Consider the following 21803-nt stretch of genomic DNA (forward strand, 5'->3'; position numbering starts at 1 on the left):
TGTCTCCCAGTGTTGGTAGACGTAGTTGATAGATTGTCTGAGAAAGACACATCCCAGTCGTGGTATAAACAACTTGACAGCCTTCTAGGACGCTTTCTGCCGTTACAATCACAAGCTTTTAGTGCAGATGCTAGTTTTAGTGCCGGGATAAATAATTCACTTGTGGGTTATTTTCTGTCCTCTGCAGTGCAGACGCGGTTGCTGATAGGGCTCTCTGTGTGCCGTGTGACCAGGCAGGAGGGAGAGGAAAGCCTTATTAACCCAACCACCAACTAGTTTTAAAGCAGTCCAGAGTCAGCTCGACTTGACAAGAGACTGAGTAATATACTGCTGCTGCTTCGTCCGGCCTTGTCCAAGCTCCATCATGAGCAGCGTCGTCCAGAACCCCTACATCGGCCGAACACCTACCACTCGGGTGAGTAGCTACCAGTAGTTACGATAGATTGGTTGATGAGGGGAACATCAGGATGTGCTGCACATATTTGGAGTACTATAGAGGACAGATCGTTCAACATCTGGTTTCTCTTGCTCTTCTCTTCTTCGAGACGCCACTGTTCTTTTGTTCAGCCTCGGCATTAGCAGCAAGATGACGTGTTCCGTCGTCATGGCCAGGATGCAGAAAGAGACTCGTGAATTATTGACTGACTGGGGATTTTGTGTTATTGCCGCTTTTCTTAGGGCAGAACACTGGTGAGAGCAGAGATTGTACTTCTGATTTGGACGTGTGGGAACATCATAATGGTTATTATACATTATTACTAATAATGTATTAATAATGTACTAATAATGTATGAGTGTTTCTTTTCAATAAATACCATTAATCTAGGGCTTATAATGTTGTATAATTTTCACCTTCTGTACAACAGGCCCACTGCCCAGCAGCAGCAGTAGTTAGTTACATTGCACATTACAGTGTGTACACAAACTATACATGACTCTCTCTAGGGCTTGATTTGCTGGATAGGGTTTTGTAGTTTTCTGCACAGGTTTCATTTGGGATGTGATAGGACAATAAAACAAATCATGTTGTCATAGGGATTAGTTCAGAGTGTACAGAACTTTATTTTGTTCATGCTTTACTTACTGTTTTAGGGTATAGTTTGAACTCTAACCTTATAATACTTCCATATTAATAACTACTTACCGTATATTTCTTTCTCTGTGCAATCAGCTCAGACCTTGGTTACTGTGTAAGAAAATTATTTTATAATTTACCCAATACTTTAGGTGAGGATTGTTGTTGATGCTTACATTTCTTTTTATCAAAATGATGTGTCAGTGATTTATTCGTCACACACTCTGTATTGCTGGGATTGCTCACGCTTAATGCTCAGAGAATTACTGGCTAGTCATGTGTCTGGAACTTTGCTCGTGATGGAAAAACCCACAGATGTTTGACAAGTGACACAAAAGCATCCTAACTACGTTAATATGACAACAGTTACAGTATATTAGGAAACAAGCCAAGCTAAAGTGCCATCTGACAATGCAGCAGAGGACATCATGTGAGTAAATCTTAAGACTTAAGAAATACAGAAAAGACAAATGGTTAGAAAGGTTTTGCAGCAGGCGTTTATGCAATGCAACAAGATCATGTAGTTTATGATGTAGAAGGGATGTCAGATTGACTGTTGTCTAAATGTAGCTGTGTTATCACTGCTACACTAAAGTTTAAATTTGCACTGGTTGAAAATTTCAGGAGAAATTTCAATTGACAGTTGAACAAAATTGTATTGCCACGCACGAGACGAGGGAGTGACGTTGGCTGGGGGCATTGGTGATGTGGTGGTGCTGTATGAAATGTGAGGAATGTACGACAACATCAAAGGTCGAAATTCAAATAAAATGGAAAGAGAAGTTTAAGGTCCAGTGACCGAATACGAATTGAGTGTGTTTTAAACAAGTGTAAGAAGTTGCGCGTATTGCTAGGTCAGCCTGTCCCCTGAGAACCGATTGTAAGGTTTGACCAAAAAAAGAATTAAGCTGATTAGAAAGAGTTTGGAGAGTGAGTCATAAAGATAGACTTCCTGGTTGGACTAACGCAGAGCAACTGAATACATGAGACTTCAGAATGAACAGAACAAAGAGATCTCACATATGCACTAAGCTCATCTCTTGATTCACATTCATTTTGTTGTCCGGTGACAGTGGACTGGAGTTGGTGGTGTAACCGGAGGACGGCAGAACACTATAGGGAATAACCGACTGCTTTAGGACTTCGAATTACAGAAGTAAAGTTGGTCATCGTGTCAGAGATGAACCCTCAGTTAGACCCAGAGCGGTTGTTTCAGGGCTGCTTCACTGGCTCGTCAGGGTTGAAGTTGGACAGAACTTGGCATATTTTCATACTTACTACATACTAGTCCTGGTAATAATAGTAATAAATGACTGTTAGTTGAAAGTAATAAGTTACTGCTTTAATCTGATGGAGGCGTTTGTTTTTTTTTCTTCTTGTCTTGTACTCAATACCGTGAGGGACATTTGTGTGATGCCCAGAGCAAATCATTGTAACCTAATTACATAATTCATACTTTCCCCCCATCTCCTACATGTGTTGGACCATGTGAAGACATGGACCAAAGCATGAAGGAGGGAAACGATGATGAACTGGTCAACAAGCAACTGACTGAAATCATGAGCGACCTCTGATGCATGTCTTTAATCAGTTCAGATGGTTCTTACTCCTTTTATATCTTTATAGCCAGAATGCAGGCTCTAGTGAGAGCACATAATTCTGCTGCTTGTCAACAGTAATACAAATTATTTACTGTATTAACACTTTTCTTGATCAAATTACATCAAGTATCCACAAAAAAAACGACTATTGACTACAGCTTAAACAAATCGATTTCCTTTGTTTTAATATTTACCTGAAATCGTCACATCAAACTGTGATTCTGACCATTTTTATTATCTCAAATCTATTTTGTAGGTTTCCTCAATGTGGTTTTGCATTTGCAGAACATTTTGACCAGTGGTGGATATTCATTTTTACCTCTTTGCCTTCATAAGACCTGGTTGGAAGAGAAGAGTGTTCTTTTTATTTCTGAATGCTTTATATTCAAAACTCCACTACATTTATATATATATATATATATATATATATATATATAATTGTCTATGGAGAAAGGGCTTAATCAACAGCATCTATGAATGTAATATGCTGCCTTCAGCTTCTATATTAATAGTCATATTCATTAAAGTAGTATATTGGTCACAGAGACCTGGTGTTTATAACCCTTAACTTTTTTATCATCATCTATTTCTTTTCCAACACTTGAATAAACTGCTTTCACTAATGTAGGATTCTGTGTTTTCTAATGCAGAGCTTCGCTAGTATCTGATACGTTTCCATACACGTATCATATTTCCTCTCAACTGAGCTCTGTCGTCATCAGCTGTTTTACATCCCTCAGGACACTTGCTCACACATTCACACACATTCATACTTCTCTCTTATGAGTCTAGTTGTTCCATTTGTAAAGATGGTTAAAAGCCTTTTTAACATTAATACTTGTGCACATAGGCACAAAGCCAGGTGTAACCTTTCACACAGAAGACAAACACCAGATGTTGGTTGATGTTGGTGGCTTTCTCGTGCTGCCTGAAAGAAGATCCTCACCTATCCAAAGAACTGAGCCAGAATGTCTCAGGCATGATTCCAGCTGACAGACGGTTCCTCACGTGTGCAGACGGTCTGTGGATGTAGTGATCGAAGAAGCCACTTCTCACCACGGACGCTGAGAGTTTGCTCATTGTGGGAACTGTTTCTCTGTAATGTTGTACGGTCTTGATCTTCGTATGTAAAGTGCCTCAACCTCACTGCACTGAACCAGCACTTCTTCACACGTCTTTGATTTGAACACCTTTGCTTGTGACGGGGTGTGTGATCCCTCTTCTTCAGCTTTAAGTCGCACGTCACAGTTCTTCTTCAGCCAACAGTGTCTCTCCACAGTGAATAAGAATGCATGCCATGTTTTTTTCCTGTGCATGTGTGCATGTTCATATTTTCATCTGCGAAGTCATACATCACTCACCTATAAATTACTTAGTGTTTGTGCTTGAATAATGCAGACAGCAGAGGCCGAGCAGCGAGCATCAGACAGCTGTGATTGTGTTACCAGCCATGATGCAAATGGCAGTAGGAAGGCTTGAGAACTGTCTGGATGATTGGTCGTCGTTCCTGGTATTGTCACGGCTCCGTCATGTTCTTATATTTTGTCCTGTCATCGACTCCTAGATGCCCAAGCCGGGGGGCAGTGGGGGAGCGCCCCCCGGGAGTCGGGACAGCAGTGGGATCTGTCGAAGCAGTAGCATCAGCAGTGGAAGTGGCGTGTCTGGAGTCAAGATACTGTCGCTGTCGTCCATGAGCGACAGCATGCACAGTGGCCTGAGCTGTTTCCTGTCGGAGAGAGCCCTGGAGCAGGAGGAAAGGCAGCAGCGGAGTCACCACCTGGCAGAGTTCCAGCGGCTGAAAGAGGTCCGCGCCGCTGCGCAGCTTAAAAACCTGGAGGATTTCCTCCGGATGAACCATGTGTCACTCAGGGACAGCACATCTTATTCTACTGGCATGATTTACAGGTAAACCCCACAAGCACCTAACCCACCATAGGAGTCAATATCATGGGGGGCATTGGCCCCCAAGAACCAATATGGGTCGGCCCCTCTCACAGGGTATGCTGACTGCAATCTAAAGCACTGTCGAATCCCCCTTGTTACATTCAAGTACCCCTTTGTTAGAATGTATGCGATCATAGACGGTTGATTTTGTTCCCAGTTGTGGCAGTCAATGACAAAGTCAATCGATATTTGCCCCACAGTAAATATAGTTTATTGTGTTCTGTCAATCTTACCTTCTTTCTCATTTTAGCACAGACAACCATTGAACATTCAAAAAAATTTGCAAATAACATGAGCAACAATTAAAAAAAAAAATCAACCTACAATGAACATAAACGTCAGACAAATGAATTAAGAGAAGAAGAATCAAAATCTTAGCAATCAACTAAAAAAACACAAAGGCACAAAAATATCACAATAAATGTGTTTGAATATTTTGACAGCCTTTTCTTTTGCTCCAGCTTCTTCTTTATGTTCAGAGTTTTGAGACTTTGCGCGTTTATGTTCTAAACTGCTGCAACCGCAAACGCAAGTGCAGAGTGGAAAACTAAATTCTGATAATACTTACCTCTAAAACATTTCACTATTATAAAGGTGCATATCCTATTACAAAATCCTATAAACTAATGTACACAATATTAAATGAACTTAGTTAGTAAGTTATTCAAATACTCACATACATGAAACCACACTTTCCTGGTGGATTACATATCAATGTGCAACAGTGTATTTGTGCCTGGTATATATAGTTGATATGAAAGATAAAACAGTTGCTTACTTGGTAAAATCATATCTGGCAACTGAAAACAGTTGTTTTTTTCATTTAAAATAAAATTGGTAAACCCTGTAATCTTTTACTCTAACTGAACTTCCTGGATCATATTTAAAGTTCTCAGTGATATGTCTCGGTAGCAGCTCAGTGCAGCCCCCTGGACATGGCTATGTTCTGCATACTCCGCCATCATTACTCCTTCTCTACTTCTATGAAAAAGTCCAAAGGGCTGTTGTGAAAAAGGCATATTGCATACAGTATTGCATTGTACTGCTCAGCAGGAGAAAGAGCTATGGAGCCATTTATTGTGAATTCAAATATTATTGCCCTCTCACTGTACGTTATTGATATTTAGAGTAAAATATAAAAATATATAATAATATCAAATCAGATATACAGCTGTTGTACTGCTCACTGGACTGTTATTTATTTATTCGTTCATTTTTTGTCTGCAGAAATCTCGGCAAATCTGGCCTGAGGGTGTCCTGTCTTGGATTAGGTGAGTGTGGCACATTCCAGTGCGTCAACAATGACACCAAGACCATGAATACAACAAATCCAAATACTGTTCAGGCCGCGAGTCAACACTTTTGAGCTATCATGCATACGGTAATGCTCCAGAGTTCTCTATTTTTTTTCAGCTGTCAACATTTAAGCCCTTGGCACTTGGCTTATAGTTGGATCCATGTGCACTGTATTCTGAAAACATCCCCTTTTACACAATTCAGCCATTTATTCTCCTGCCATGATAATGCTCAGAGTAATGGATTTTTGATTTACAGTCAATCAAACCATACTTGTGTTGCAGCTCAGTTCACACGACACTTTGTCAATCTGCTACAGGAAGATGGCTTGAGATTTGTCATGCCATGCTGCTTTGAGATACATTATTACTGACTGCTGATCTTCAATGTCCAATGAACGATTGAAAAGGAAAGGTAAATTGACAAAAAAAAAACATTTCGCTAAACAATTCCACAATGTACAGCCTTAGTAAGGGAGGTGTTATCTTCTAATTGTGCGGTGGACCATGGCAGTGGAAAGAGGACCAGTGTCTGAGAGAAGTGAAGCAGACCACTGTGTGACAATAAAATTAGGGTCCGTTGATGCTGGGTTGAAAGGTAGCAGTTGTGAGGACATGAATAAATTACACTGTAACTTATCATCCTGTTGACATAGCTATATTTGACAGCAGCTGTTGGTGGTGGAGCAGAACATGTGATGACATGTGAGAGAAACACTGACACACACATACACACACACACTTGTGGTTTCGAGCGTATGTATCTCGTTCTGCTCTTAAAGATCTGTGCACATTCTCAAATGGTGACTTGCAAACTGAACAACTACAAATTTTGTCTCAATTTCGTTATTTTTATAAACAGTCATCTGTCATCCCTAATCTTCGACTGCAACTCAAAAGAACACACACACACACACACACACACACACACACACACACACACACACACAATGTAATCATTTTATTTTGTGCAGGCACGTGGGTTACCTTTGGAGGACAGATAACGAATGAGGTAGGAAAGCCTGACTGAGCCAATAAATGCCTGAACCTCTCATGTAATCTTGGCTCCTTTAAACAGTGAGAGAATACTTTCAACATGTAAAGACCATGGATTCAATCCGTGTGTTTGCTGACCAGGAAACAGGCTTCTGACGCTGAGGCAGGGGATGCAATGAACAGGAAAAAAAACAACTAAAAAAGAGATTTATCCACTTTTGTTTGGCTATGAAGTCAAATGTGAAACTTAAATCATGTTGAAACACTGATGTTTTAGCTCATTATTTCTTTGATGGAAAATGTACACAGATCATTTTAGCCAATGATAGTAGGTGCCCACCCCCTGTAAGTCTACACATCTATTGCAATTAAATTTGATTCAGACATTCATGGTTCCCATAGGATGAACTGCGAGGACTTTGGTGATCCCACCATGACTGTTGATTGACGGCTATTTTCCTGTCAAAAAGGTGAATTGGTCCAATACTTTGGGCTTTCTCTAGCCCATTCTTTGTCCTTAAAGTCCCAAACAAGTCATTATGGAATCAAGCATAATGAGAATATGAGGCTGAAATGATTACTGGCCATATGTACCACACAGAATATGTAAAGAGCCCAGTGATGTTTGCAAAGTTAACTTCTATCTAGCTCATGTCATAAAACCCTTCGTGAAGTCTCATGTAACTAAGTAAGTGAGATTGTGGTGCTCATGTTTATGCATCTAGCAGTGCCTTGTGTGACCAGAACAACAGATATGATCAACACCTAAATGTAATAATTCAGGGTATCATTGGTTGGCTGTCAGGTGGTTTGCACTGTCTAACACACACTTTTCCCTCCTCCTAACACAACCTGACTGGCTGCTGGATGTAGAGAAGGTCGACCACGAACAAGATGGTCCATGGTTTGACATTTCGTTTGGAAAATGTAAACAAGATGGAACAAAGGCTGAAGCGTGGCTCTGAACTGACGGGTACTAAAAGAGCTGTTATTTAGCTCAAACATGTGAAACCACTGGTCGTTTTTCTTAAACGAGTTTTCAGGGATGCAGTTGATTGATGAGGCATTCACATAGTACACAGCTGCTGAGGAGACCCAGACATATATTATTGTATATTGTCATGTGGTGCATTTGATTCAGCCCAGATTTCAGTGTGTATTGGTTGATGCCTTGTTTGAAAATTTATCAATATCCCTAACCCAGGTTGCATAGGTGTCAATTAGCGCAACAACTGTAGAGCAAAGAGGTACGGGCAGTAATTCAGTGATCTGGGACACATTGAATCCATTAGACATTTAAATACCTGTTACTAATGTCATGGCATTCTGGCCAAAGGTCTCACTCGGAACCAAAAATATCAATTCATTTTCATCTGAGGAACATTCAGGGATCACCAAAGTCATTCAGATACATCCTCTGGGGACCCGGAATATCTTTACAAAATAGCAATCTGATGTTGCCATTCCTTTAGACGCACCATGACTGTGGCTCCAAGGTCTTTAAAAAAAATGGATGCATATGTTATATAGATAACATTTTGAAGAACCTCTCTTCTGGTCAGCAGAAGGGGTTTCAGAGGTCAGAGGGGGAGAAAATACAATAGTATTCACATGCCCATCTTCATCGTCTCAACTTTGCTGTTGAAGGTGGCGGAGGAGCTGATGACTTTGGCGTATGAGAAGGGAATCAATCTGTTTGACACAGCTGAAGTGTACAGTGCTGGAAAGTAAGTATTGCTTGATTACAACCTTCATAGACTTGTGTTTTACACTTGGCCACACAGATTGTCTTGGTTTCTTCAGGCTACATGAAAATTTGCATGAGCTCCACTCCTTCAAGATGCCGGTAATAAAGCACCTGATGCTGTTGACTAAGAGCTAGAAATGTTGTCTTAAACACCAAACACGACTTCCGCTTCATCTGCTGCTGTCCAGCGTGATCAGCACTTTGGCTGATGACACTCACTGGAGCATACCGATTTTCATTTACTTCACTGTGTAGAATCCAAGATGGCTTCCTCAGTGTTGATCTCTCCATTGTTCCTCAACTGGTCGAGCCTCAAGACCCACCTTTCGCCTTAGACATGAAGTCGCGTGAAGACGTGAAAATTGTTACTCGCCAGAAAATCCGTAGTTAATGTATTCGGTGTCATATTTGCGTTTAGCCGGTTTAGCCATGTTTACAAATGCTCGAGAGCCCGTGGTACTCATGCGTGTTTTTCTTTAATGTTATTCCGTAGATTTGTTGGGTTTTGTGGTTCATAGCATTTATGCTGAATCTTGTTAAATGTAATTATAGTTGAATTTTTACTTCACACAAATCCGTAACCCACTCAAAATGGCCCTGCGACACGCTTTTGGGTCGCGACCCACCAGTTGAGAATCCTTGCTCTAGTGCCTTTACCATTTTTGTGTTTATTTATTTGTTCAGTCCTCAGCTCTCCCATTTCCAGTTTAATTTTCCAATAAGTAACTTCAGACATATCAAACACTGCCTTCATAAATACATCTGATTACCAAAGGGAAAAAAGACTATATCTGCAAACAGACTTTTCATGATTGTTTTGTGTTTCAACAAAAGGAAAATGTGCACTCCTCACTCTGACACTGACCAAAGCCAGAGAGTTTCAGATCAACCATCTGGTGATTTATTCACCCACACTCTCTTTGTCTGTCTAACACGCACTGGAGGTTACAGATCGGTAATAATAGTAGTGATACTTAACAATAATATATAATAGTCAATAGTGTCTGTAGTGCTTTGGAAAAAAAACACAAACTACAGGAGAGAGAAAGTCAATGACGTGGCGTTATGAGATATAAATACATGGGGGGATGCTCCTGGGAGCAACATAACTATAAATTAATAACACCATACAAGACATCTCTGTACTAAGCTGCATTCATAATCTTACTGCTGTTATTTTTATTTGATTGAAAAGCAGTTTGTTGAAGTTTGACTGACCTGCTCATCCCTCTCTCTCTCTCTCTCTCTCTCTCTCTCTCTCTCTCCCAGGGCTGAAGTTGTCTTGGGAAGCATCATAAAGAAGAAAGGATGGAGGTAGACTTTTCTGATGTGTTGTTTTATCATATTATAAGATTAAAACTGAGCAGACTGTCACATTTAGACTTCCCCCTTTTTCTTAGTTAACTCAACCGAATAACCCCAGTTGTGCAAAATATCAACAGAGAGTAGACACATGGGAATTCAGCGTTTCTTTTCAAAAGAGCTGTAGTTCATAAGCTTGTTTCAACACAAACAGTCTAGCTATTACTTTAGAAGAAAAAAAGGCAGGCAAAAACGAATCCTTCAATTACAGGGGACATATTTATCAAAAATTCTCTAGACACACTGACTTATTCTTTATTTTAAACCTTAATAAAATCATATACCTTTTATATGCTCCTGGTTTCTGTCCACCATCTCACCTTGTTGGCTCATGTATTTCCATTCCTTGTATCCATGGCGTCGGAATATCTCTTCCCCACCTCTCTCACCAAAATGATGACACATTTTGCAAGATGCAGCGTCATTACTAATACTGTACTGTAACTTTTATATAATGTGAGGAGAAGGTCCTGGCGTTGTGTCCAAAAACTGAGACTGCCCAGTGAAACGTTTGTACGTGATCTGCGTGCCAAACGTAGAATGACCTGTTGTGATTGGTCCAGAGACTTAACAAAGGGAACTTTTAGTCTTTTAGTATCTTTTAGTCGTTATTTAGTTTTTAAATGTTTATTTATATAAAATATGTTTTCCCAGTCATTTAAGGATGGGCTAGCTGTACAAGTGGGTGGGCCCAGGCATGTTAGGCCCACCCACGACACCCTGGTAGGGTTAAAGTAATGTTTGAACACTGCCGGCTAGATGTGTCTGGAAGCCAGTGTCATTTTCTAAACAGTGAATGTAGCTCCTCCACTGCGGTGCTTCCATTAGCATCATGGAGACCATTGGACCAATCATGTAGTGGCTGAGTCTCCTGGGGATCGGAACTCTAAATGTTAAAGTTGAAACAGTGTCACTTAAGTGTCACTGTAAAGATAGTTCAGTCTTACTATTCTTACAATGAAGTAAAAAAAAAATAATGTTGACTTTTCCATGCATTGTCATCAGGAATTAACTTGTTTCAATAATCGTAATACGTTATATTTGGCGGTATGGCTCTGTTCTGCACACCTGCCAATCCTTTCATGAGCCTTCATGGAAAGTGTGGCAGGGAGAGTAGAAGCTGAAAATCCCCAGCACAGAACAGAGCAGGCATCAGTGACAATTCAAGACATCCATTAGGTCAGATACAGCATGAAGTGAAGCAGTGACGGGATCTGAGACAGTCTAAGGCTCAGCCACACCAATTTGTTCATGTTGTAGTTATCACCATCTACTGGAAACTACAAATCATTGCTGACTTTTTCTATGATATACTGTAGAGGTGATCAAGAAACACCTTACAGTGCTCCTTAGTGCACCCTAGCCTTCTCAGATGGGGTAAAGATGGGGGTGTCATTAGCCATTGCTTGTCCAACCGCAATGGGGAACCCTCCACGTCTCTTCAAATCATTTCACAACATCTTGGACTCTCACCCCTCTTGGGAAACTGATGTTGTGGCTTTGCAGTGACCTTCAAGCAAAGCAAATCTCCCAAATGGTTGCTTTACTTATCCCAAACAGGTGGGATACAGTGTTGTATCCGAGTTGCTCAGTACCAAATGGTCACCACAACCCTCCGTCCAAACTGTATGTCTACAACGTCTTTAATGGATAACACCAGTCGCAGTCTTCCACAAGTTTGATGGCGCAATACCTAGAGTTGACACCCAGTCTTCATGTGAAAAGGTTCCCATCACTACCCCACCAGTCTTGACTGCGTTCCTGCAGCACTCTCCTCAGCTTCTGTCTCCAGCATTCCAGTTTTTGAAGACAGATTCTTCCACCACTTGGGGAAGCATGGATCAGTGATGGCCATAAGATCCCATTTACACCTGATATTGTCAGGTGTAAATGGAATCAAAGTGGGTGTATGGAAATTGGTTCTTAGATATCTGTTGAGCTTTGGGATGGGGAATGAAGAGGAACAAAGACTGTTCCATTTTTAATGGCAGACTCTAAGACTTGAATACACTTATTATTTTCAGCTGTTTGTGGCAAATATGAATCAGGCGAGGAGACACTGACTTGGCCTTTCTGGGTTTGCCCCAGAGTTAAAAATAAATTTAAAAAATAGAGAAATATTTAATTTGCTCGTTATATTAATAAATATGAAAGTATATATATTGGGAAAGACATTGACTGTGTAATTGCTGTTTTGACTTGTTCTGTAAGCTCCTATTTGAGAGAATGAAACTCCAACTGTCTGATATGTGTTTATCTGTTTTTTCATATGCAGGCGTTCCAGTTTAGTTATCACCACCAAAATCTTCTGGGGCGGAAAGTATGTTTTCTCTCTCTCTCTCTCTCTCTCTCTCTCTCTCTCTCTCATAGTTTCTCTATTTCTGTGAATGTAATGAATTTGACAGGCTCCCCGCAGGCTAAGGTATTAGAAAGAGGTAAATGTTAAAATTTGTGCAATACATGCAAGGTCATATTATAATTCTTTAATAGAAATCAAAAGGGATCCCCTTACCATCAACTGCAGACTGACGCAGTGATAAAATATCTCAGCAACACAGAAATTCCTGTCGGATATTATTTCGCTGGTATTAATAGGATGACTTGTTATTGGAATTGCTTATTGATTTTCTGCCATTCATCTGTGGATATAGAGTAAATGTGGCTCAGGGGATAGAGCGTGTTGTTCACTAATCAGGAGGTTGATGGTTTGATCTCGGAGTCCTCCAGTCCACATGCTAAAATGTTCTTGGGCAAGACACTATACAGTCAATTTACCATTTAAACCTCGTAGCTATAGTTTTAACTCACCCATTTATTCAAATAAGCAAAATTAAATGAGCCCCCAGAATTCGGTCTGGATCCCCTGCATTGGGAAGTGATCTCCCCCCGGCACCTTGCCAGTCCAATCACAACCGATTATCTGATAATGGGCGGGGTTTGTACCACGACGCGAACGGAAGCGACTTTTGTAAACAACCAAGGCTGCAGCTGTCAAACGAGCATTTGACTAAAAGTAAATTTGACCTACAAAAACGGCAACACTGGTTCACAGACATTGTGGAATCATCATCCATCGTTAAGCAGATGTCACATGATTTGTCTGCGTCCTTTGGTAAATGCCTCTTGGAAATCGAACATCAACCGAGAGGTTCCAGACTAAAATGAATACCTACCTGTCTATCTATTTATCTACCTACCTACCTACCTACCTACCTACCTATCTATCTATCTATCTATCAGAATTTTAGACAACCTATGAAATGTTTCAGGTATCAAACTTTGAGTTATAATTTGAATAGCTTTTTTTTCAGAGCAGAAATGGAAAGAGGATTGTCCAGAAAACATATCATTGAAGGTAAGATTTTTTTTTTTCTTAACATTGTGAATAATCATTAGACAAGGGACAACAAAAGCAAATGTATTAACTTGCAAAAGAGCACGGCCTAGTTGTTCATTGCTGCATGTACCCCCCATTGCCACAAAACCTCAGAATGCTTATATACTGTACCTACCTATGCTCATGAAACAGGTCTAAGAGCTTCACTAGAGAGACTTCAGCTGGAGTACATAGATGTGATCTTTGCCAATCGACCGGATCCTAACACACCTATAGAAGGTGGGTGTGCGTCTCCTCCAACAGATCAGAGTCTTGTGTCTTTGCTTTCTCTAGTGGTGAGATTACTGAGACTTATTTACTCAAGTTTAACTTGCTTCCTTTTTTCATTTAAATATGCTGGTTGATGGTGTCTAACACTTACACAACAGGTCAAAAATGGGGATTCTGTCTGATATCGTTCTGTATGTTTTCCTGAATGTTCCCCTGACTGCCAGATCCCAAAGTGTGAATTAGAAGGTGACTTTAAAAAACCTTAAAAAATAACTATTTATATATATAAATTTGTATATTGTACTGTCCTGTAGAATAATAGTAATGCACTCAGTCGTGATATTACATAGTCCCAAGTCCCAAGTTCAGTTTTGAGGAGTTTGGGTAAAAACTATTCAGCAATGGAGGAGCGGGTCTTAATAGACCTATAAGCGCCTACCAGAGGGCAGCACGGTGAACAGGTAATAACCATTACTTATTTAGCTCTGATTGCAAATACACAGAGGCTCCAATATTTGCTCAAATGTGGATGGAACATTAATTGTGTTTGCCGTTAATTTTGGCATAGTTACTTTTCCTTTTCCCGTGGGGGCCGGCCGCAAAGAGTTGCAGCATTTTTTTGTCCACGGATCTTTGTGCTGAATTTTATTTTCCCTGTCAGTGGTACTGAACTGCAAGAACATCAAGTATACAATATGCAGCTATCTTAAATATTCATCATAGTCTTTTCATTTCTGAGCATCTGTTCGTTTGTATAGGTCATCACTTGAGTGTTCGTATTAAGCTTATTGAGAGTATTTAGCGATTACAATGTTGAGTTGAGCTGAAACAACTCCTGATTTGTAAATAACCAGGTTTCAAGGAATATTGAACGCTTGCTGTAAGATTTTAATATCTGTATTATTAGCAGTGTGCTAGTGCTAAGAATACTAAAAGACACATCTCTAACTGTAATATTATCTTTCATCTTAGCTTGCAATTCTCTGGAGCTGTGTGTTATCTGTGTGTTAGAAGTAATAAAGACAATAATAAATCCAGAAATCAATGTCTGTCTGTCTGTCTGTTTGTCTGTCTTCCTTCCTTCCTTCCTTCTTTGTCAACAACTGCTCATTTGATCAACTTCAAACTTGGCAGGTATGTTTCTGTTGATCCCACCATGAAGTGCAGTCTCGGCTGTGATGTGTTTTGCATTCTGTCAAGATGCCAACCCCAACTGCCCATTTATGTTAAACTGCATTTGCTGGGAGGTCACTGATTGATGACTTTGCTAATTTGGGGTGTGTTTTGGTAGAGACGGTGAGGGCAATGACTCATGTGATCAACCATGGGATGGCCATGTACTGGGGTACATCACGATGGACGTCCATGGAGATCATGGTGAGTTCATACACGAGTCAAACCATCCTGTAAATCATCACATCAGCATCACATGTCTGCATTTGGTTATTTGAACATGAGATTCAACCAACCCCCTATCCGTGGAATTGTACAGTGGTGCCAATGCTGATGTTCCGGTCCACCGCATTATGGTTTACAGATTGCCCGTTGGTCTATTAGAGACTGCTGTTTGTGCACATTGGGTAAATTATGTGTATTTATCTTGTACTGTTCTAGACTTATAGACCACCCAAAGTGTTTTACAGTACAGTTGATGTTAACTATCACACATAATTTTTTATTATTTTTATTTTTTATTTTATTCACACGTTAATAAAAAACAACAACAACAAAGAGCCTTGATGAAATGTAAATTGTGATGTAGATTGTTCCAGAGATGGAGCAGATGAACCACATCTTTAGGTAGGTGGGACAAGTGGTGGCCGCCTGGACAGTATTACAATAAATTATATATGGGTAAATTAAACTGTAGTAAAAAGTTCAAATACAAGACTGATTTATCATTGAACGCACTCTACTCAAAATGCCAAAAGACTTCATAGTGTTTTTACACACAAATACAATATGGTGCTTCAATGTATAATTTTCATCCACTATGACACCTAGGAATTTGATACAATTGGCTCCTGTCTGTGAATATTTTTGGCTTTTTCTTTTGCATATCTTTTTCTTTCTTTTTCTTTAAAAAGTTTAGTTATTTTTGTTATTCAGTGTGCAAAAAATTAGCTGCAAGAAGACGTGTCATCAGCAAATACAATAGGCAATGCATTATTGCAGATCTTAGTTAAATCATTAATGTAAATCAAAAACAAGAGAGGTCCAAGGATTGAACCCTGAGGTAAACCACACAGTAGCTTAGCTCTATTTGAGTTACTATTGATACATAAATACATCATTCATTCGTCTAACCACTGACCTCCTGGTTAGTGGATGTTAGCCACAGCCAACCATAGGTCTGGGAAGGCTTTCCATTGGTAAATTTTTGGACCAATGAAGAATTGTATGCAACACATTTGTTCATGAATTGTTCCCTGTGCTTGCTGTAGGAGGCCTACTCTGTGGCACGACAGTTCAATCAGATCCCGCCCATCTGCGAACAGGCAGAGTATCACATGTTCCAGAGGGAGAAGGTTGAAGTTCAGCTCCCTGAACTCTACCACAAAATAGGTAAGCAGCTGCCTAATAGTCTGAGAGAGAGAAAGGTGGCGCTATAGTTCTAATAATGAAGAACTAACACTCTTCTTCAATACTATTATCTATTTTGTTATCCGATACTGAATCAGCTATGCTAAATGTAGTGGTGGGCTGTCATTTACTGTTAATTTTGTTAAAGTCATTGAATTATTTGTTACATTATACTTAAAGTTTGTTTTTTTATCTGTTTTTTGTTTGACTTTCCGATCCTCATGTTATTCCCAGCATCCGAGTCTCCCATATTGTAAAATTGCACATAGACTGAGCTTTTGTGTTATTTGGTCGATCTGTTCTTGTTATATGTGCTTCCCCTGGGTGAGGTCAAGTAAACGCAGTTGTGCATCCCTTTAAAGGGGCCGTAAGCAATTCTAAATCAATACACGTTTTGTAAATATCAAAGCAAATATTTCCTTACGGTCCGCAAGCTGTCGGTTCTGTGTGCGTGCGCCTGCAGCCCAGGCTCTGTAAATCGGAAACAAAAAAAGTGGTGCTGACCGCACCACACCACACTGCGAGTCCAGTTTGTAAACATCAATCGTCGACACCTTAAGAGACGAGCTAGCGGGCGGCGCTGCAAAACCGAGGTTTTGACCTAGTGGTTAGTGCGTCGGTCTCCCACACCCGAGGCCCCGGGGGTCGCAGCCCAGCCAGAGTAGTAAAATCACAACAACAACAACGAGAGAGGTACAATCTCTCTCCAGAATCTATTACCGCGTCTTTAAGGCCCTTCATGGTCTGGCTCTTTGATTAAGGCAGAAATCTGCTCACTATTCCAGAGACCAGGTTAAAAACTAAAGGGACCAGAGTCTTTGCAGTCTCTGGAACGACTTGGGGGAAGTGGGCGCTGTCTGAATCAGTGACATCTTTTATGTCCCTTTTTGAAAACATACTTCAAGCATTCTCTGATTTTATCTGAGCTGTGTGTTCATTTTCATTGTTTAAATGTGTATTTTATTTATTTGTTGTCTTGGTTGCTTGTGGTTTTTCTTTAAGTGCTATATAAATAAAGTGTTTCTTATTATTACAACGCCTGTTGTATGTTTGCAGGCATCGGGGCTATGACATGGTCTCCACTGGCCTGTGGGATCATCTCAGGGAAGTACAACAACGGCATCCCCCCTTGTTCACGGGCCTCACTTAAGGTAACACTCTTTTTATTTAATTTGTCCTGTCACTGTTGCATCTGATTGGTCCTCAGCTTCATTTACATCCTGTGTCTATCCTACTTCCCTCATGCCAATGATCCTACCAGCAATCACACTGGAAACCAAACAGCTGACAAATACATTTATGTTGTTTTTTTTAACGAACCAAAGATGTGGGAAGGATTTCTCCAGGAGCAAGTGTGTGTGTGCATGTCTATGTATGTGTGTGTATGTAGATGACCTATTGCTATACATCTCAGACCCCGTGCCATGTTCTCTTTACATTGTGAATATGTTACATAAATTCTGCAGTTTTTCTGGTTATAAACCAAACTTGTTGAAAAGTGAGTGTTAACCAGTTCAGCCCTAAAAAATTGTAACAGCGACTTGCCCTTCCCTAGTCTCTAGATCAGGATTTAAATACTTGGGAATTACTATCACTCGTACATTATCCAGTTTTTATGAAAATGGAGTATGCTAATTATATCCCTTGTAGGTAAGATTGCATGTGTTAAAATGAACATGCTACCCAGATCTGTTCCAGAGCATCCCACGCTTTCTCTCAAAATCTTTTTCTAGATCTACTGATGGGTTGATATCATCATTTCTTTGCAGTAACAGAAATCCCAGGGTTCGAAAGGAGCTCCTTCAAAGACACAGGGCAGAAGGGGGATTGGGTGGCACTACTATTGGGCGGCAAACCTACATAATATAGTTTACTGGATACAGGACCCAAATAATGCTTGGTGCCAATCAGAGTCGAATACAGTACCTACACACAACCATCACTCCCTGCACAAGTCACTGCAAAACTGCCCCTGTCTCTCAAACAATGTAATTAAAACATTGTTTGAGAGACAAGATATATATGAGCTGTGATCTCTTGTGGCAGTCATGTTTGAGGACACTATCCCTGTCGTGCCTTCAGGCCTGAACTGTGTGCTGTGCTGTCTGCAACAGGGTTACCAATGGATGAAGGACAAGGTCCTGAGTGAGGAGGGGCACCGTCAGCAGGTGAAGCTAAAAGAGTTGCAGGCATTTGCTGAGCGACTAGGCTGCACTCTGTCCCAGCTGGCTATTGGTAAAACAAAACAGTGATGTGTTGATCTGCTCTAATGTTCATCATGCCATTCTGTATAGTCGTCCACGTTTTTTTATTTATTTGAACTGCTGACATTTCTGTCTACGTTATGTTGAAATTGGATGTCACTTCAGCCCGCTCTGCCATGTTCTTCGTTCACCTTTTCTTCCCGTGTTACAAATTCCCACAGCCTGGTGCTTGAGAAACGACGGCGTGAACTCCGTCCTACTGGGAGCTTCAACAGTTGACCAGCTGACAGAGAATATTAGGGCGATACAGGTCAGAAAGAATGTGGGGCAATCAATTTGTTAATAGTTCCATTCGTGCAGGTACCAAGGGATCAGTGTTGTTAAGTTTACCCGGTCCTGACCACAGAAATACAGTATGTGATCCATTTAGCTTTTTATTTTTATTTAAGAGAATGACCAAATCAATTACATGTTTTGTGATCAATTGTGATTAATTGCATATATCCACGAGAAGCAAGTTAAGTAGTGTAAACATAAGGTATGTGGTGCTACAATTCTACCAGAGCATCTGCAGAGTTCATGCTTCGTGCTGCTGTTGTGCCCTCATGTTGAAATCTTTCTTTCGAGTCACCAAACGTAGTTTTCCCCACAAACACTGGGCGACAGCGAGCGGAGGATATGTCATACATTCCATTCTGTTTTTCTTTTGTTATTTATAATAATAATAATAATAATAATAATAAATGATAATTTAAGTCTCTAATTCAGTGATTTCATGAATAAATAGATATCAGCATTACGTTGTATCCTTACAAGTCCTCTTGTACTGTCCTATTATGGTTTTGATGAGAGATTGTAAAATACATAGTAGATCATATTATTTATCAAATCAGTTTTCGTGTATAAATTAAAGAATAAATAAATGAAATGTGTCCCAGGGTTTACTGACCACATTTAGCAATAAATCAGCTCACACTGCGAAGTTTGGTTTTAGGGGTTGAAACTTTTGTGATATTTAAAAAAGTAAAAACAATGATCACTTTGTGAGCTTTCAATAAACGACTTTCATTAAAGGTGACATATTATGCAAAAAACATTTTCAGTGTGCGTGTGCATAAAGGTGTGTATCTGTGGAGCCTGCCAATCCACAAGCACACTGTGTTTTTTGTGAGCTGGCTAAACCCTACAGCCTGACTCTGAACAACTGGTTCAGATTTCTCTCCCACTGTGATGTCACAGTTGGACTCTTTTGGGGGTAACCCCGCCTGCAATCTGAGAGTTGCTACTGGTCTGGTGAAGGGGCGTGACATTTCTTACACATTTTGAATCGGTGGACCAATCACAACAGACGGGGCCAGGTGGCCAATCAGAGCAGACTTGGGTTTATCGGGAGGTGGGTCTAAAAGGAAATCCAGGCATTTCAGACAGGATGAAAAGAGGAGCTGCAGGAATGGGCAGTATGAGAACACTGATGCCTTTCTTGTACATTAGACAAGTAAACCTTTTCAAGTGTTAACAGAAGTATGACCATAGTATGTTACCTTTAAAACACCCTAATCATGATTTTGGTATTCCATAACTAATCCATTAAATTCACCAGCACTCTAGTCACAGTCTGCCCTGCAAATATTACAGAGAGAAGGACCTGGGGCCCATAAACTCACCAAAGGATTGTGTTCATTTATATTTATATGTTCCACAAAGCACAAGACATAGTGCTTTAAGTTCTTAGTGTAGTAACATATGAAGTGTCTTGCTTTTGGAACAGATACCAGAATTGAGTGAGAGGTGCCAGTAATCCCCTCTCTCCTCTCTCTCCTGTCATTCCACAGGTTCTCCCAAAGTTATCTCTGTCCCTTGTATCTGAGATGGATGGCATCTTGGGAAACAAGCCCTATAGCAAAAAGGACTTCAGATCCTAGAAGCACCGGTGATGAACTGTCACACTGTGATCATCTGCAATCTATTTCCAAAAGACACAACAAGCTACGAATGTGTCATTATTCATTTCACCAAGTGGATGCACTGTCACTTTACTGTCTCGATCACATTTGCACTCATCACTCAATAGTGCAGATTTCTACAAAATGCAATACTTGTTTTAGTAAAAAAAAACATCATCCTCAAGGTAAAGAAAAGAAAAAACACATTTCTTGTGAACTGAGGAAGTGACTGACTGACTGACTGACTGTGTGTGTGTGTGTGTGTGTGTGTGTGTGTGTGTGTGTGTGACTGCACCAGATCAATGGCACAAAACACAAATTTGAAGATCTTTTATGTTGCACCATTGAGAACCTGTGTACAGTAGGTAGTGTGCACAGCACATGGTATGTGTTATGCCTCCAAGGCTTTTTATTGATTATTGTTACAGTTATGTAGTCTTGTTTTAGTCTTATTTTGCCTAACTTAAGCAATGCATGTTGGATCTCTTTGTTGGCTGTACTTGACGTTTTGTTAAACACTTGGAAACATGACTATTTAGAGCTATCAAGTACTATAGCACTGTATATTTTGGAATCTTCAGACTTCACCCCCATTCACGTAACGTCGCAAATGGCATTTGGAACAACATCGTGTCTTTATGCCATTATCAAGTTTGCCACCGATTTAGGGCTATTGAATAAGGATAATTCAGTTGAATTCTGTCTGCAATTTCCAAAGTTATGGTCATTCAAAATATTTTCATGGAAATTGCCGTCACCCTGGCCTTTGACCAAATGTGGTTTGTGACCTCCGACCTCCAGAGGTAGAAGGGTCATCCAATGAGCAGAGGACTGAGGATTCGATCCCCGGGTCCTCCACTCTGTGTGCCAAAGTGTCTTTGCCTCTGATGGCTATGACTGCAGAGTATGAATGATGTGCGATAGAAAGAGTGCTGTATGGAGGCGCTGTATGAATGTGTGAATGTAAATATGACTCGTACCGGTCAGTGAGCCTAGAAAAGACCTTTATCAACAGTCCATGTAACCACGGCTGAGAGGAGGAAGCCTGAAGCAGAACAGAACACATCCTACATTTACCAATACGACACTGCTGCACGTGGCTTCATTTGCTCTCACTGAATGTTGTGTGGAAAGTTGCATCATGTCGTGCGCCCTGCGTTCACCCGCCGCAGCAGTAACTCAACCTTTTGTAATTATTAAAAAATCTGGGCAAACAAGTACGCGGGACTCAGCAGCTTATTTTCATAAATTTGTTTAATCTATTTTGTACAAAGTTGGATCTTACTGACAGCAGACCTGCTGTAGCAGTGGTTAGTCAAAGTTCAGTTTCATAATCAATAAATTAACCGACTGCAGAGTATACATGGCAAATGGAAAACACACCAAAGTTTTTACTTTTATTGGTTAACAAGTCAACAGGACTGACCAACTCTTTTACCAGAAGTG

General features: G+C 40.3%; 1 protein-coding gene across 2 annotated transcripts; it reads left to right on the top strand.

Moving 5' to 3' along the window:
* The first annotated feature begins 200 nt into the window (after positions 1–200).
* LOC118316414 (voltage-gated potassium channel subunit beta-2-like) lies at positions 201–21611 on the top strand. 2 transcript variants are annotated; one of them, XR_007030435.1, is made up of 15 exons: positions 201–415; positions 4241–4581; positions 5848–5891; positions 6890–6927; positions 8559–8638; positions 9928–9972; positions 12296–12340; positions 13332–13375; positions 13550–13636; positions 14919–15004; positions 16072–16192; positions 17267–17361; positions 18325–18378; positions 18636–18724; positions 20247–20306. XR_007030435.1 is itself a non-coding variant. In XM_035644211.2 (15 exons), exons 1-15 carry the CDS (start codon positions 365–367, stop codon positions 20334–20336), a joined length of 1377 nt encoding a protein of 458 aa, XP_035500104.1. In that variant the 5' UTR covers positions 201–364; the 3' UTR covers positions 20337–21611. The 2 variants fall into 2 exon arrangements, 1 of the variants encoding a protein (XP_035500104.1); XM_035644211.2 differs by having other exon boundaries at positions 18325–18445; positions 20247–21611.
* Positions 21612–21803: the final 192 nt, after the last annotated feature.

This window comes from Scophthalmus maximus, chromosome 3 (genome assembly GCF_022379125.1).
Source record: "Scophthalmus maximus strain ysfricsl-2021 chromosome 3, ASM2237912v1, whole genome shotgun sequence".
In the NCBI taxonomy this organism is placed as follows: domain Eukaryota; kingdom Metazoa; phylum Chordata; class Actinopteri; order Pleuronectiformes; family Scophthalmidae; genus Scophthalmus; species Scophthalmus maximus.